General features: G+C 36.0%; 1 protein-coding gene across 5 annotated transcripts in view; it reads left to right on the top strand.

Annotated features, from left to right (window-relative positions):
* The window catches only part of LOC131166858 (ascorbate transporter, chloroplastic), a 36,803-nt gene extending 20,752 nt beyond the window's left edge, over positions 1–16,051 (top strand). For 4 of the 5 annotated variants that reach the window (XM_058125462.1, XM_058125463.1, XM_058125464.1 and 1 more), the window contains 6 exons: positions 11,564–11,773; positions 12,892–13,029; positions 13,675–13,776; positions 14,894–14,959; positions 15,364–15,448; positions 15,567–16,051. In XM_058125462.1, coding sequence (XP_057981445.1) covers positions 11,564–11,773; positions 12,892–13,029; positions 13,675–13,776; positions 14,894–14,959; positions 15,364–15,448; positions 15,567–15,664 — 699 coding nt within the window. In that variant the 3' untranslated portion in view covers positions 15,665–16,051. The remainder of the gene's footprint in view (positions 1–11,563; positions 11,774–12,891; positions 13,030–13,674; positions 13,777–14,893; positions 14,960–15,363; positions 15,449–15,566) is intronic. The other variant, XM_058125465.1, reaches the window with a different exon arrangement.
* Positions 16,052–16,803: the final 752 nt, after the last annotated feature.

Genomic DNA, 16,803 nt, shown 5'->3' on the forward strand with positions numbered 1-16,803 from the left:
AAGAAGGATTTCTAGATGCAAATAATGTTCGCTTCAAAGCTAGATTGGTAGCTAAGTGCTACGCACAAAAGGAAGGTATTGATTATAATGAGGTATTTTCTCCGGTTGTTAAACATTCTTCCATTCGAATTTTGTTGGCTTTGGTAACAAAATTTGATCTTGAACTAGTTCAGCTCGATGTAAAAATTGGATTTCTATATGGTGATTTGGAAGAGGAAATCTATATGACTTAGCTAGATGGATTTAAGGTTGCTGGAAAAGAAAATTGGGTATGCAAATTGGAAAAATCTTTGTATAGTTTAAAATAGTCTCCAAGACAGTGATACAAACGATTTCATCAGTTTATGATTGGTTATAAGTACATTAGAAATAAACATGATCATTGTGTTTATTTTCATAGACTACAGTATGAATCATTTATATTTAGTCTTGTATGTTGATAATATGTTGATAGTTTCAAAGAATAGGGAAAAAATCAACAAACTGAAAGGTCAGTTAAATTAAGAGTTTGAGATGAAAGATCTTGGTGAAGCAAAGAAGATACTTGGCATGAAGATATGTAGAGATAGAGTGAGAGAGAGAATTAGTTTGACTCAGAAATAGTATTTGAAAAAGATAGTACAAAGTTTTGGCATGTTTGAGCAGTCAAAACCAGTTAGCACTCTGCTTGCTCCTCACTTCAAAGTTAGTGCATCTTTATCTCCTAATTCAGATGATGAACGTAAGTATATGTCGCAAGTTCCTTATGCAAGTGCAGTTGGTAGTCTGATGTATGCAATGGTTTGTACAAGACTTGATATTTCACAAGCTGTTAGTATGGTGAATAGGTATATGCATTATCTGAGTAAAAGATATTGGCAAGCCGCAAAATGGATTTTGCGATATATTATGAAAACTATTAATGTTGGTATAGTATTTAAGAAAAATAATACTATTGATCAACATGTTGTTGAATATGCGGATTCTGATTTTAAAGGTGATATTGTTGTTTTTAGTGTAATCCCAAGAAAGAGGGGGGGGGGGGGGGGTTGAATTGGTGATTTCAAAATTCTATATTCCAGCAAGCAGTATTTCACAAACTTAGAGTCAATCTAAAGCTAATATGAAATAAACAGATAGATGAATTCACAAGTAGTATGCTCCAAATAGATTTAATCAAGTATGCACAAGATAGTAAAGCAAATAAAGAATAAAGTAAAGATGACACCAGATGTGTTATCGAGGTTCGGCAACTGTGCCTATGTCCCCGCCTCTAGCTCACAAGTCCGAGGATTCCACTAATGCTCACTTGCGGGTGGAGCGACACCAATTACAAAGCTTCTACTTATTGGGCGAGGAATACCCTAGGTGAAATTTACAGGGCTTACCCAACCTTTACACAAACTCTCCTTAAAGGGGTGGAGAAGACCCACCTCAGGCTATGCCTGGAATACAACCAATCAATACAAATTTTGTGTACAACACAGATGGTTCTAAGTTAAGCAGATATGTACACCGATAAGCACAATACAATCAATACACTCACAGATGATGATATTTTATGCTCAAGTGAGATTTAGCTAAGCAATATTCCAACTCTCAATAAATGTGTATATATTTTTATATACTTGAGAGAGATAACCTTTGATTCAAGATAATGTAATCAGTATATAATCAAGGGAGATTTGAAACTCTAAGTGAATATCTCAACACAATATTTGTCAAGTATTAAGCACAACTGAGATTAGAGTTCAAGCTTGTAAAAAAGTATTTTATCAAATAGCACAAACAAGCTTTCGAATATTGCAATAAGAATGCCAAGACTCAGAAGCTATAATGAGTTCTTCCCAATTAATATTTATCAATCAAATATAGTGGGAATGACTCTAGCTTACTCTAAAAAAAAAATCCGACAATGCAAGAATGTGAGAGTAATAAGCTTTCAAAATAATATGTGTAAGCACACAACACTAAAAATCACACTCCCTTCAACTTGCAATTAATTTGCAAATGAAGAGCATAATTAAATAACACTCTGTTTTTTAAAAGATTTTTACTAGCAAGAGTATGAGAGAGTATCAAATATGGCTTGAAAATGTGAAGTATGGGAAGTGGTAGCTTAAAAAAATTTAGAGAGAATTTTTGCTAATTGTGTGCTAATTTGGACAAATGAGGGATATATATATATATAGAATTCCCTTAATTTTGGACCGTTAGGGACACGGAGGGAATTTTTGGAAAATATTAATTAAAATTAACCGCTGTTTAACGCGGTAAAAAATGCGCCAACCCGAGAGGTTTGGTCAACCTAAGCTTGGGTCGGTCGACCGTCCAAAGCAAAAATAATATTTTCAGGCATGGCCCGGTTGACTAGGGATTGGGTCGGTCGACCTAACTAAAGGTGAACCGGAGCCCTTCGTGGGTTCAGTCGACCATGACAAAGGAACGTCTGTTGTCAAGGGGATTCGATAGACCGTGGTCATTTTGAACTAAATGACCGGTCGGCTGAGGAAGGTAATGCGAAGGTCGGTCGACCATGAACACCCAGTTTAAAAATGGGTCAGTCGGCTGAGCCGTGGTCAAGGTTTTAACTTTGGTTTGCCAGAGGGGTCGGTCGACAGTTGTGTTTTAAATGGTCAAGGTTTGGTCAACCGAGGCTATTTGAAAGTGCGAGTTTTGCCCTGTATTTGTCCTTGAACTTATTCAACTATGTGTGAATAAGTTTATATCTTTTTGTACCAAAGGTTTTGGGTCCCAATGGTCAGTCTATGGTCTTTTTAGCATACAACCCTTATCATGCATGAGATGCAGTTATTACAGACCATATATAATATATATATATATATATATATATATATATATATATATACACACATATATAATTATGACAGACCCAAAAGTAATAAATACAATTACAATACAAAAAATTTGTCTTAATCCTTGCGTCCTTACCAACCGTGCACGCTAAGAATTAACCCTGCTCATAAGCTCAATGCACAGATAAGAAATAACGTAATTTGTCATTATCAAAACGGGATCGGACTCATAGAATCAACATTCTCTCCCTTTCTGATGATGACAAATACAATGAGCAAAAATGAGTAAGTCTGAAAAGACTCGTCTTAAGAATATGCATCCAAATAAATTTTAACATTTATAGTTCAAGCATATTACAAATATGCTCAGATACAAGTACCCAATTTTGCATACTTCTCCCTCTTTTGGCATTAGCAAAAGGGCTAAAGCCTTTAAAACACATAACTTTGGGAAGAATTTAATGCAATTTCGGTAGCATGCCGTTTGAAAGTAGACTATTTCCCAAAAAAAATGTTCATAAAAAACCTGATTTAGTTGAGTAGGCAATATTCAGTAAGGCATATCATTCAAATCAAGCATGCATACTATCTAGTATAGTCCAAGGCAATCCATGCAACAAAGATAGTACATCCAATATGCATAAACAAGTATAAACATGCAATTCATTATGGATAGAAAATACCTTTCTCACAAAAAGAATGTGAGAAATCTAAGTTTTCAGAGCCGTAGTATTTTAAGTTAAGTGTCCCCCCCTCAGTTTATGAACTCAATTATCTTTAGATTGCTTTTTTACCATGCATTAGACCTAATTCACGTCTAATTTGTATAAATCTGTCCTCTTGAAGAGATTTTGTGAAAATGTCGGCCCATTGTTCATTAGTGCACCCGAATTCAAGTGCCACATCCCCCTTTTGCACATGGTCACAAATAAAATGATGTCTAATTTCTATGTGTTTGGTTCGTGAATGTGAGATGAGATTCTTTGTGATATTAATTGCACTAGTATTATCACATTTGATTGGAACTGTGTCATAGTGCAATCCAAAATTCATAAGTTGTTGCTTTATATAAAGTGTTTGAGCACAACTTCTTCCAGCCGCTATATATTCAACTTCGGCTGTGGATAATGCAACCGAGTTCAGAGATTGTCCTAAAAAGTGACAAGTGCCACTAGTACTCTTTCTATCCACTTTACTACCAGCAAAGTCAGCATCTGAGTAACTGACAATCTTAAATGAGGTGTGCTTAGGGTACCATAATCCTAATTCAACAGTTCCAACAAGGTACCTAAGTATTCTCTTAACTGCTAACAAATGGGACTCCTTAGGTGCAGCTTGAAATCTAGCGCACATACCAACGCTAAACATAATATCAGGCCTGCTCGCAGTAAGATATAAAAGACTACCAATCATACCACGGTAGAGCTTGACATCTACTGGTATACCTTGCTCATCTTTATCAAATTTTATGGAAGAACTCATGGGTGTTCCTAGAATTTTTCTGTCTTCCATGTTGAATTTCTTGAGTAAATCCCTAACATATTTTGATTGACAGATAAATGTCCCATGTTTAGCTTGTTTGATCTGAAGACCTAAAAAGAAATTTAGTTCACCCATCATGCTCATTTCAAATTCGTTTTGCATGCAAGTGGCAAACTCATTACACAATTCATCATTTGTGGCTCCAAAGATAATATCATCAACATATATTTGTACAAGGAGCATGTGATCATTTTTTGACTTAATGAAGAGTGTAGTGTCAATCTTTCCTCTGGTAAATCCATTTTCTAGGAGAAAACCACTAAGCCTCTCATACCAAGCTCTAGGAGCTTGTTTTAATCCATACAAGGTTTTAGACAATCGATATACATGATTAGGATATTTATGGTTTTCAAATCCTGGTGGTTGTTCTACATAGACCTCCTCATTGATGTAGCCATTTAAAAAGGCGTTTTTAACATCCATTTTGATATAATTTGAAGTCCTTAAAAGCTGCATATGCTAACAACATCCGAATGACTTCCATCCTAGCTACGGTGCATATGTCTCATCAAAATCTATCCCCTCTTCCTGGTTGTAACCCTGGGCAACTAGTTTGGCTTTATTTCTGATCACAACTCCATCTTCATCTTTCTTGTTCCTATACACCCATTTAGTTCCAATGGTGGTATGATCGTTAGGTCTAGGAACAAGTGTCCAGACTTTGTTTCTCTCAAATTGATTAAGTTCTTCCTGCATGGACATTACCCATGATTCATCCTCTATGACTTCATTTATGTTTTTGGGTTCTTCCTGGGATAAGAATGCAAAATGACTCATCAAATTCTCAAAGAAGAACGTGTAGCAACTCCACGTGAGGGTTCACGTATGATTTGTTCTAAAGGATATTTCCTAACAAATTTCCAGTCTCTAAGCAGTTCTTGAACCTCACTTTCAACTTTACTGTCCTCAATTGATTTATATTTAATCTTTGAATTCTTATCCACATTGTTCTCAATGGACAACTTCTCTAATTTTGTTATTATTTCAATATCATCTTCATCAGCTCTTCTAGGAAAAGGATTAAACTCATCAAAGACAACATGGATAGACTTAATTACAGTCAATGTTCTTTTTATTAAATACCCTGTAGGCTTTGCCGTCAAGTGAATTACATAGAAAAATTCCTTCATCATATTTCGAGTCAAACTTTCCTAGGTGTTCATTATCTCTAAGAAAAAAGCATTTACAGCCAAAGACATGAAAATAGGAGATGTTTGGTCTATGGCCATTCCATAATTCATAGGGAGTTTTATTAAGAGAGGGCCTGATCAAAATTATGTTCATTACGTAGCAAGTAGTGTTCACTGCTTCGGCCTTGAAATATTTGGGTAATTTATGTTCGTTAAGCATGGTTCTACCAATTTCTTGTAAGGATCTATTCTTTCTTTCAACGACACCGTTTTGCTGAGGAGTCCTAGGTGCTGAGAAATTATGAGATATACCCTTTATATCACAATAGTTCTCTATACCCTCATTTTTAAATTCTGTTCCCCTATCACTTCTAATGTGTGTTATTTTGTATCCCTTTTCATTTTGGATTTTCCTGCAAAGTCTAGTAAATTGTACACAAGTTTCATCTTTATGTGTAAGAAATAATACCCATGTGAACCTAGAATAATCATCCACAATTACAAATGCATATAATTTCCCCTCTAGACTCTGAACTTGATGGAGACCGAATAAATCTAAGTGCAGCATTTGAAGTGGCCTAGTAGTAGAAATGATTTTCTTTTTCTTGAAACTAGATCTCGTTTGCTTACCCATTTGACATGCATCACAAATTTTATCTTTCACAAATGATGTTTTTGGTAAGCCTTTAATTAAGTCTTTTTTCATTAGTTTTGACAATAAATCCATGCTAGCATGCCCTAGTCTTTTATGCCAAAGCCAGCTGGCCTCATTAATCGCAGAAACACATGTCAAATGCTGAGATGCTAAGTTATCAAGGCTAGTGGTGTAAACATTCTCATGACGATTAACAGTAAACAAAATTTTGTTTTTAGATCTATTTTCCATAGTGCATTTGTCATGTTCAAAAGACACCCTATAACCTTTATCACACAATTGACTTATGCCCAACAAGTTATGTTTTAGACCATCTACTAATAACACATTATCAATAACTAGGGAAGGTTCCTTATCAGCCTTACCTACGCCGATGATCTTGCCCTTGGCATTGTCTCCGAAGGTTACAAATCCTCCTTCTTTGGGTGCGATGGAGGCAAACTTAGTCTTGTCACCAGTCATGCACCGTGAGCACTCGCTGTCCATGTACCACTTGTCCTTGGAGGAAGATGATCTCAGGCACACTTGCAATAAATATTTAGGTAACTAATTCTGGCACCCTAATTTTCTTGGGTCCATAGGGGTTAGTACTTGATTCACCTTTGACTCTCCACACTTTCTTAATTTTCACATCTATATTGTTAAATGGACAGTCAAACTATATGTGACCTTTTCTTTTACATTTGAAACATGTTATATGCCGCAATGAGTTTTTAGAAGGGAAGTGCAATTTTGATTCACAAACAAAGTGTCCCAAATAAAGATTTTTTTGCCTCTTGTTTTCAATTTCATTATATCCGAGGCCTTCTTTATCAAGAGAATTTCTTTGGGCCCTGAGAAGTTTTTCAAAATTGTTTTTGCCCTCTGTAAATTTATAGATAATTTTGGAGCTATCCTCCAATTTTCTTTCAAGCTCTGCAATTTTCAAATCTTTTTCTTTCAATGAAGCAGAATGAGAATGCTTTCCAATTTCAGATAGTTTTGACCAATTTTTACATTTATTTTCCAAGATCTCATTATTCTTAGTCATTTTATCAAGTTGTTTACAAACACGAATATATTCAAGTTGCAATTCTTTATATGTAGGCATGATATCGTCATTAGAATCATCATCAGAATAATAGGATGATAAAGAGCAAAATGATTATACCTCATCACTGTGTGCCATCAAGCACAAGTTAGCAACCTCGATGTCGTTGGAGTCGGTGTTTGAATCACTGTTGTTATGTTTATCCCAAGATGTGCCGGCTTTCATTGCTTTCTTTTTCTTTTTCGCATCCTTTTTTCAATAGAGGACATTATGGTCGATTATGGCCGACTTTGTTGCAGTTGTAGCATATAGAGGATCTGATTTTTCCTTTTTCCTGCTTGACTCACCCTTTTCAGATGTTGAGCCCTGGAATTCTCTAGACGGCCTTCCGTTCTTCCTAAAGAACTTGCTGAATTTTCGGGTAAGCATAGCCATATCCTCTCCCGACTCTGGTTCACTGTATTCACTAGAACTATTAGTGGATGTTTTCAAAGCAATTACTTTCCTTACTCTATTATGCTCATTCAATCTCTCATTAATAGTCATCTCATATGTAATGAGTGAGTTTATCAATTCATCTAGGGTCGTGGCCTTTAGGTCTCTACCCTCGGCTATAGCAGTGGCCTTTGCTTCCCAGACTGGTGGTAGTCCCCAAAGAACTTTTCTAATCATCTCGTATGTGGGATAGGTTTTACCGAGTGCATGTAGTGAGTTGATGATGCGCGTGAAACGAGTGTACATGCTCTGTATAGATTCACTAGAGTTCATCCTAAAGGCCTCATACTCACTAGTTAACATGTCAATCCTACCGTCTTTTACATCTCTTGTGCCCTTATAAGTAACTTCTAATTTGTCTCATATTTCCTTGGCAGGGGTGCATGCCATAACTCTGTTAAACTCATTAACATCAAGAGTACAGTGCAAAACATTCATGGCAGTTGCATTAACATTAACAACTTTCATGTCATCATCAATGTATTCATCTTCCGTTTTAGGTACACTATCACCTTTTACAGTTTTAACAGGGATATAATTTTCTCTAGATACCACTTTTCACACCTTCCAATAAATATTTTAAAGGTAAATTCACATCCTTTGTTTCTAGAAGGTATAGTTCATACCATAGAAAATAGGAGGACATGTGGACGAGTGTTCCTCTGCAAATGGGGTTACACTTGTGTGAGCCATTGCGATCTTTCTACAAAAAACATTTAAGTCAATGCAACAAGGCTCTGATACCAAATGTTGTTTTTAGTGTAATCCCAAGAGGGGGGGTGAATTGGTGATTTTAAAATTCTAGGTCAGAAATTTTGGAAAACAGTATTTCACAAACTTAGAGTCAATCCAAAGCTATTATGCAAGAAACAGATAGATGAATTCACAAATAGTATGCTCCAAATAGATTTAATTAAACATGCACAAGACAGTAAAACAGATAAAGTAAAGATGACACCAGATGTGTTATCAAGGTTTGGCTACTGTGTCTATGTCCTCGCCTCTAGCTCGCAAGTCCGAGGATTCTACTAAAGCTCACTTGTGGGTGAAGCAACACCAATCACAAAGCCTCTCCTTATTGGCCGAGGAATACCCAGGTGAAATTTACAGGGCTGACCCCAACTTGCACAAGCAAGCTTTCGAATATGGCAAAAAGAATGCCAAAACTCAGAAGCTATAATGAGTTCTTCCCAATTAATATTTATCAATCAAATATAGTGGGAAAGACTCTAGCTTACTCTCAAGAAAAATCCGACAATGCAAGAATGTGAGAGTAATAAGCTTTCAAAATAATATATGTAAGCACACAACACTAAAAATCATACTCCCTTCAACTTGCAATTAATTTGCAAATGAAGAGCACAATTAAATAATACTCTCTGTTTTTGAAAAGATTTTTACTAGCAAGAGTATGAGAGAGTATCAAATATGGCTTGAAAATTTGAAGTATGGGAAGTGGCAGCTCAAGAAAATTTAGAGAGAATTTTTGCTAATTGTAATGCTAATTGTGTGCTAATCTGGAAAAATGAGGGGTATATATAAAATTCCCTTAATTTTGGACCGTTAGGGACAGAGGGAATTTTTGGAAAAGATTAATTAAAATTAACCGCTGTTTAACGTGGTAAAAAATGCGCCAACCCGAGAGGTTAGGTCGACCTAAGCTTGGGTCGGTCGACCATCCAAAGCAAAAATAATATTTTCAGGCATGGTCCGGTTGACTAGGGATTGGGTTGGTTGACCTAACTAAAGGCGAACCGGAGCCCTTCGTGGGTTTGGTCGACCATGACAAAGGAACATTTGCTGTCAAGGGGATTTGATAGACCGTGGTCATTTTGAACTAAATGACTGGTCGGCTGAGGAAGGTAATGCGAAGGTCGGTCGACCGTGAACACCCAGTTTAAAAATGGGTCGGTCAGCTGAGCTGTGGTCAAGGTTTTAACTTTGGTCTGCTAGAGGGGTCAGTCGACAGTTGTGTTTTAAACGGTCAAGGTTTGGTCGACCGAGGCTATTTGAAAGTGCAAGTTTTGCCCTGTTTTTGTCCTTGAACTTATTCAACTATGTGTGAATAAGTTTATAGCATTTTGTACCAAAGGTTTTGGGTCTCAATGGTCAGTCTATGGTCTTTTGAGCATACAACCCTTATCATGCATGAGATGCAGTTTTTACAGACCATATATATATAATTATTACAGACCCAAAAATAATAAATGCATTTACAATACAGAAAATTTGTCTTCATCCCCCTTTTGCTCTTCAGGTGCCAATATATGTGATATGATCTTTGTGGTCCTTATGGCATCCTTGCGTCCTTACCAACCGTGCGTGCTAAGAATTAATCATGTTCATAAGCTCAGTGCACAGATAAGAAATAACGTGATTTGTAATTATTAAAATGGGATCAGACTCATAGAGTCAACAGATCTGGATAAGCGTCGATCAACTATTGGATATGTATTTACATTTGCTAATGGTCCAGTGAATTGGAGGCCTACCTTACAGTCTACTATTGCTTTGTCTACAACAGAAGCAGAGTACATAGAAGCTTCAGAGGCTGTTAAGGAAGCTATTTGGTTGTAGGGTTTATATGGAAATTTTGGAGTTGTTCAGAAGCACATTACTGTGTTCTGTGATAACCACAATGTTATTCATTTGGTAAAGAATCAAGTCTACCACGTACGAATAAAGCACATCGATGTTCGATTTCACTTTATGCGGGACATAATTGATGATGGCAAATACTTCTTCAGAAGATTGCTGCAGCTGAGAATTTCGCAGATATGTTATCTAAGGTTGTGACAACAATGAAGTTCAAACATTTTTTGGACTTAATCAATATCATGCAATTCTGAATATTTTTGGAAGGCACCGATGATGTGGAACTCCAGAGAATGTTTGTGACTGAAAAATTTGTTGAATTTATCGTCAAGGTGGATATTTGTTGGTTTTTTAATCCCACATCGGTGGGAAGGCTTTTTTTAAGCCTTTAGTTTGAAGGTATATGAGGAGCTTCCCTCACCATTTATATATACATCTCCTATTTTGTAGAGTTACAAATTGTATTTGTACTCTTTAAGGTATTTCTAATTACTATTGGTAATTTGAAACTTGCCTAAGTTGTAATTTTCTAGAAATAGTGGATTAATCGTTGACGCCCGAGGACGTAGGTAGTTCTTTACCGAACCTCATAAATTCTTATGTATTTTTATTGCCATCTTTGATTATTAGTTTCTGCATTACTTTATTTTGGTTATATGTTCAATAACAATAGTTGTAGTATTGGTGTTTGGCACAACTAGGGTGCTCAGCACAACAGAATGGACATATTTCATTTGCATATAAACACTTTCAAACCATAATGCTCTTTTCATGTTTGAGGTTATGATTCTGCAGGAGAGCCCTATACAAGTGCATTAAGTATTCTTTGACTATATTTCAAAATAAAAGATGGATTTTTACAAAATAAGTTAGTAAACCAGCTGCTCCCGCTGCCCCTGGATTTACTATAACTAGATTGATCCTCTTTTCTTGCTCCTCAAAGAAAGAAACACTACATCTATACAAGATTTTCAGATTGGTCATGGATAATGCTGACATAGATGTTTAGATTCTAAGTGCATGAAATATTCTTTGACTCTATTTCAAAAATAAATGAGGGGTTTGTGTCAAAATAAGTTAATAAACCTGCTGCTCCTGCTGCCCCTAGATTTACCATAACTTGATCCTCTTTTCTTGCATCTTGAAAAGAGAGAGATACATTACATCTACACGATTTTCATGCTGTTTATGGATAATAGTAAATCTGTTTAGATTCTTGGCGTGACTGAATTCATGAATTGATGTCCATTGGAGAAATGAATTCATCACAACACAAGAAAACTTGGGAATTCTTCATGCCATTTATTTGTCTTTTCCTTAGGCACATAGCTCACCGAAAGAAGATCCAGAGCTTACTGCAGAAGAAAAGCAGTTAATCTTGGGAAGCAGCATATCAAAGGAACCTGTTTCAGTCATTCCATGGAAACTAATTTTATCTAAACCACCTGTTTGGGCTCTCATAATTTCCCACTTCTGCCATAATTGGGGAACTTTTATTCTTCTCACCTGGATGCCTACATACTATAATCAGGTATCTGAGACATTGAAGATTGGTGATTTGTATGAAATATCCTATTTTTTAAATTATTTATTTATTTTTGTTTCTATAGTTCTTTCCCAGGAAAGTTATGTATATTTATTATGCAGTTTCTAAATACTCATAGCTTTTCATTAATTCCACCAAAAAGAAGACTATATCTATGCATTGATGTCTCTTGACTTAATTAGCATTGCAGTTTCAGTAGGATCTTGTTGTGAAAATTATTCCCATGCCTATTAGAATTTGCTCCATAAGTGGTGATTGGGATATCTCTCCCTTTATCTTTTGCTACTTTTACTAAGATCATGTAGGCCTCAAAACTTTCATCAAGTTGAATATCAGCTCCATAATCTTTGATTTAAATTTAATGCTCTCCTTGCTAGACAAGAAGCAACTAGTGAGCATTGTATAGTCATCTTTTTAGAGTCTCAATTTCCTGACTTCTGTGTCTTGATTCATTTAAGATGTACTATGTTTTGTTTCACTCCCTAAAGCCTATTTGAAGTGATAAAAAATGCTTCAAAATGATATGTGTGTGTGCGTGCGCATGCTCTCTTCACTCTCTTTGCATAGCAATTGCATGAATATTGCAGAAAAGTATTTTCCATACTGAGCAATGCATGGTCATCTGTTAGGTCTGAATATCCTGACTTTTATATGTCTTGATTCATATATGATTTACTATGTCTTATTTACTCCCTTAATTCTATGTGAAGCAGTCAAAACTGCTTCCAAAGGATATACATGCTTTCTTCATTTCATGCTTTTTGCAGTTCTATTGTAAGAATATTGCTGAAAAGTAGATTGGTCCAAACTAAGTTAGAAAATTGTTCTCCCATTTAATTTCTAGTATCTTATCCTCTGTTCTGTTTTGTTTATTTACTTTAGCAAAGGCACCATCAGCTTCTGAGCCGTCATCAGTCACATTTTAGCACTGTTATTTGTCACCATGTAGTTATGACCATTACATTCACATCATATTACCAACTTACTGACATGGGTATGTTAGGGAGCAAGCTGGTGCAAAATATAAGTCAATTATTGAAATCAGATCTGAAATCTCTCTCTCTCTCTCTCTCTCTCTCTAACTAATACAGTTCCATTCTCAGGTGTTGAAGTTCAACCTCACCGAATCTGGACTTCTTTGTGTCTTACCGTGGTTGACTATGGCTGTTTTTGCAAACATTGGAGGGTGGATTGCAGATACACTTGTGAGCAAAGGACTTTCCATAACAGCAGTTCGGAAGGCAAGGATTGTTATCGCTCTAACTGCTGACCATTGATCATGTACCATTAAGTGTTGGTCAATGCCAATAATTATTTTCATCATAGGATTCTACAGGCAATACATCCTATGTGTTCTTGGAATTTGGGCATGCCATACGTTGGTGTTACAGTTTCCCAAAACTCCTGCATTTCCTTAGCTTCTTCCTTTTTAGAGTTACTTTTATAGGAATTTTTCTTGTTGGGAGAATGATTTGCAATCTTTAGGCCTTAGGGGACTAGGCTTTTAGGAAATTTATGTGTAGCTTTACGTTAAGGACCTCTTGGATATATGTAAAGGTGTGTACAAGAAAAAAGGACCTGGGGATCTTTTCTCGCATGCGTGATTGATCTTATTTTTTGTTTTATTATTATTATTAAATCTCAGTATTGAATCACTCTTCAGGCTGTATGCACCAACCAGGGTATTTTAGCCTGGAAAAATTATCAGTGACAACCATATGGGTATTTATCACTTACCAGCTATACCATGGTTGATATTGATAAGCTGCAAGATAAACTGTTTAAAGTTATGTTTAATTGTTTCAAAATTGAATAAATTATGATAAACATTTGATGCTTTTTGTTACTTCTAATAACTATTCATCAAAAGATTTCTAGTTTTGCAGATCATGCAATCAATTGGGTTTTTGGGCCCAGCCTTCTTTCTTACGCAGCTGAGCCGTGTCAGGACACCTGCCTTAGCAGTGCTGTGTATGGCATGTAGCCAGGTACGTGCTATTTTTTTGGATTGAACTATGCTTCAATATCCTGATCTGTGTTGTTTGCTTGCTAGTACTTTGTGGACAACACTCAAATAACACATAGAGCACAATGGACTTAATATCCATGGGATGAACCTGACACAAAAAAAAAAAAAAAAAGAAAAAAAAAGCCTATTTAGTTTTGTCAAATTTCTCCAGATTTAGCCACCTTTGGGATACTTGGATTTGGATAAGGAACTTTGGGGAAACTGTGCTTCCAAATAACATCTTTAGAAGGGGCCAGGTGAGGAAATTGCCTCCTTGGAAGTTCTCCTGACAGTGTCACAAACAGGTGTGGATGTTTGTGCAACAAGAACTGCAGCAACCAAATCTTCAGTTTCAGTAGCTGGGATAAACTAGATGGATCCTTTTTCACCTTTTTGCACAGTCCAGGGCAACATCTTCTGCAAGTTGTAAATGATGTTAAATGTAGTCTTTCTACCTCAATCCGAAGTCATCCTATAGTTACACCCCTACCCTCTTGCGCCTTCTAATGTCAACTAAATCACTCTCTCTATAGCCTTATCTAGTTGACATTGCAAGTGGCTGAACCATCTTGTCTTCTGCAAGTTTACTCCTAATTCATTTCAATATGTTCATTCCTTCATCTATTAGAGTTATGCTGCATGCCCATCTTGACATTCCCCATAAAACAAACATGTGAGAGTGGATATATTAAGTGCATTCTACAGAATGTCATATGTAGTAGACCCAATAATCCCTGTGGGTTCAGCCTTTTAATGCATCTTAATTTTTAAGTATATAGATGTAGGTCTCTGGTGAAATGTCTAGTGCCTATGAGGCATTCACATGTAAATAGTCAAATAACTACAAGCAAGCAATGCTTATAGTTATTGATTTTATGCTGTTTTATTTTAATAGCTAGTAGATAGCAATGCCTTAAAATAACTACAAGCAAGCAATGCCTTCATGGAGAAGGGCTCTTCTACTAGTTGTAAAACTAGATGCAAGATTCTTTCTTCTCAAACATTTGGTCTTTATTTTACTTATGACAAAAGGTTGGATTTTTATTTAATCAAAATTGTGTAATGATATTGATTTATTTGCTCTCACTTCCTGACAGGGATCAGATGCATTCTCACAGTCTGGTCTCTACTCTAATCACCAAGACATTGGGCCAAGATATGCTGTGAGTTCTTGATATGTTTTTTTGTTTTTTTTTTTGTCCTATTGGCAAAGTAATTAGTGTATTTGGACTAGAGGAAATAATTTTATGCTGCTTGCAATGGTGCTTTCTGAAATAGTTTTGCCCTTGACGCTTGCCTTGTTTTCTTTTGTTTTGTATTTTTTTTTTTCTGATTTTTGTGTTTTTTGTTTTGGGGGGGGGGGGGGGGGGGGGGGGGTGGGGGGGGGGGGTGTTTGAACAAAGAAGTTATTTCTAAAAATCAGAGAGATAAATTGCTTTTGGTGCCAAAAAGTGATATCATTGATTCATAAACCCCTTTCTCAAGCTCATTTTCATTGTTCTCTCTTCAATGTCTTCATTGAGTATTTGTTTAATGGGGAAAAGTAACAAACAAACTTGTGTCATAGGGTGTACTACTGGGATTGTCAAACACAGCTGGGGTGCTTGCTGGTGTACTTGGGACAGCTGCAACTGGATACATACTCCAACGAGGTACATCGGAATGCTTGTCATATTCTTAAGGCATTTTCTTTTTAAATTTCCATTTGCTGCCTGAATATATATTTCTTTTTCTTTTTTTTTTTTCTTTTTTCTTTTTCCTTCTGGGCAGGTTCTTGGGATGATGTGTTTAAGGTGGCTGTTGCATTGTACATCATTGGCACATTAGTTTGGAACTTCTTTTCAACTGGAGAGAAAATTATCGAGTAGAGAAAATGCAGGAAGCAGGGAATTAAACCTGTAAGCTACATAACCATAGATGATCAAGTATAAAGAAGGGGAAGCAAACTGCAACCGGTTATGCGAATCAATGTGAGCAGCACACACAAGGGTAAAACCCCTCTCAATGAAAAAAGCTAAAATGCCTACATTTCAAAGCCTGTTTTACCACGCTTTGCATCCTACAGAGTTGCACCAATTACCTGGCAGGTTGGCCTGAGTGGCCTTTTTAAATGTTATCAATTTTCTCTTTTCTTTTGAATTGCATGCTATAATAAATTAGATAATTTGTGGGTAATTTGCATCCACATGAACATTTTTTGGGCAATACAATTCTTGTAGCGATGTGGAAATCTATTGAAAAATCTCTGTAAAATATGTACCTGCTTAGCAATTTGTACAAGCAAAAGACATTTCAATGGTGTGTCCTTGTCGTAGGATTCATCCATGGTGGTGTAGGAGGTCTGTGGTAGCTGGACTAGCCACTGGATTATCAGCTCCAGTAAAGGCCGTTTGCAAACAATACAGAACAATACTTTCTAATGAGTTCAAAGTTGGTGGTGATATTGGTAAACTGATTTTAGGACTTGCTGGTGCAACCACTTGGAGTCTTTCTTGGTTTTGCTAGAGGCACACAGAAATGCAAATGATGGATCACGTTTTTTCCAGGGTTAGAATTCTAATTGGAGGGGTTCATTTTAAATGCAAGAACCAGACCTATTTGACCTCCTTTCTTGGGTTTGGCTAGTTCACAATCTTAACCTACCTTACCCTTCATCTAATCCATAGTGGATAAAAAGAATATTGTAATGAATTTGTTCGGCAGGCAAGAAAAGAGAGACAAAATAGAATTTGTTTTTATAATTTTATGTGTTTAACGGATAGTTTTTCATTCTATTCCACACCGAATACATTCCATTTTAGCATACTAAACATTTGGTAAGAGTTAATTTTAGGATGTAAAACAAGTAGTTTTTACTGAGTATTTATGTGCATCCATAGTTGGTTTATCCGCATCCTTTTATGCAGATATAAGATTGTATTTGGGAGAATAGATTTTAACGAATTAGATTTATGTGAATTTGTATAAAGTTGAATATAATTTTATATTATATTATATTTAGGTTGGT

The sequence above is a fragment of the Malania oleifera genome, chromosome 10 (assembly GCF_029873635.1).
Source record: "Malania oleifera isolate guangnan ecotype guangnan chromosome 10, ASM2987363v1, whole genome shotgun sequence".
Lineage (NCBI taxonomy): Eukaryota > Viridiplantae > Streptophyta > Magnoliopsida > Santalales > Ximeniaceae > Malania > Malania oleifera.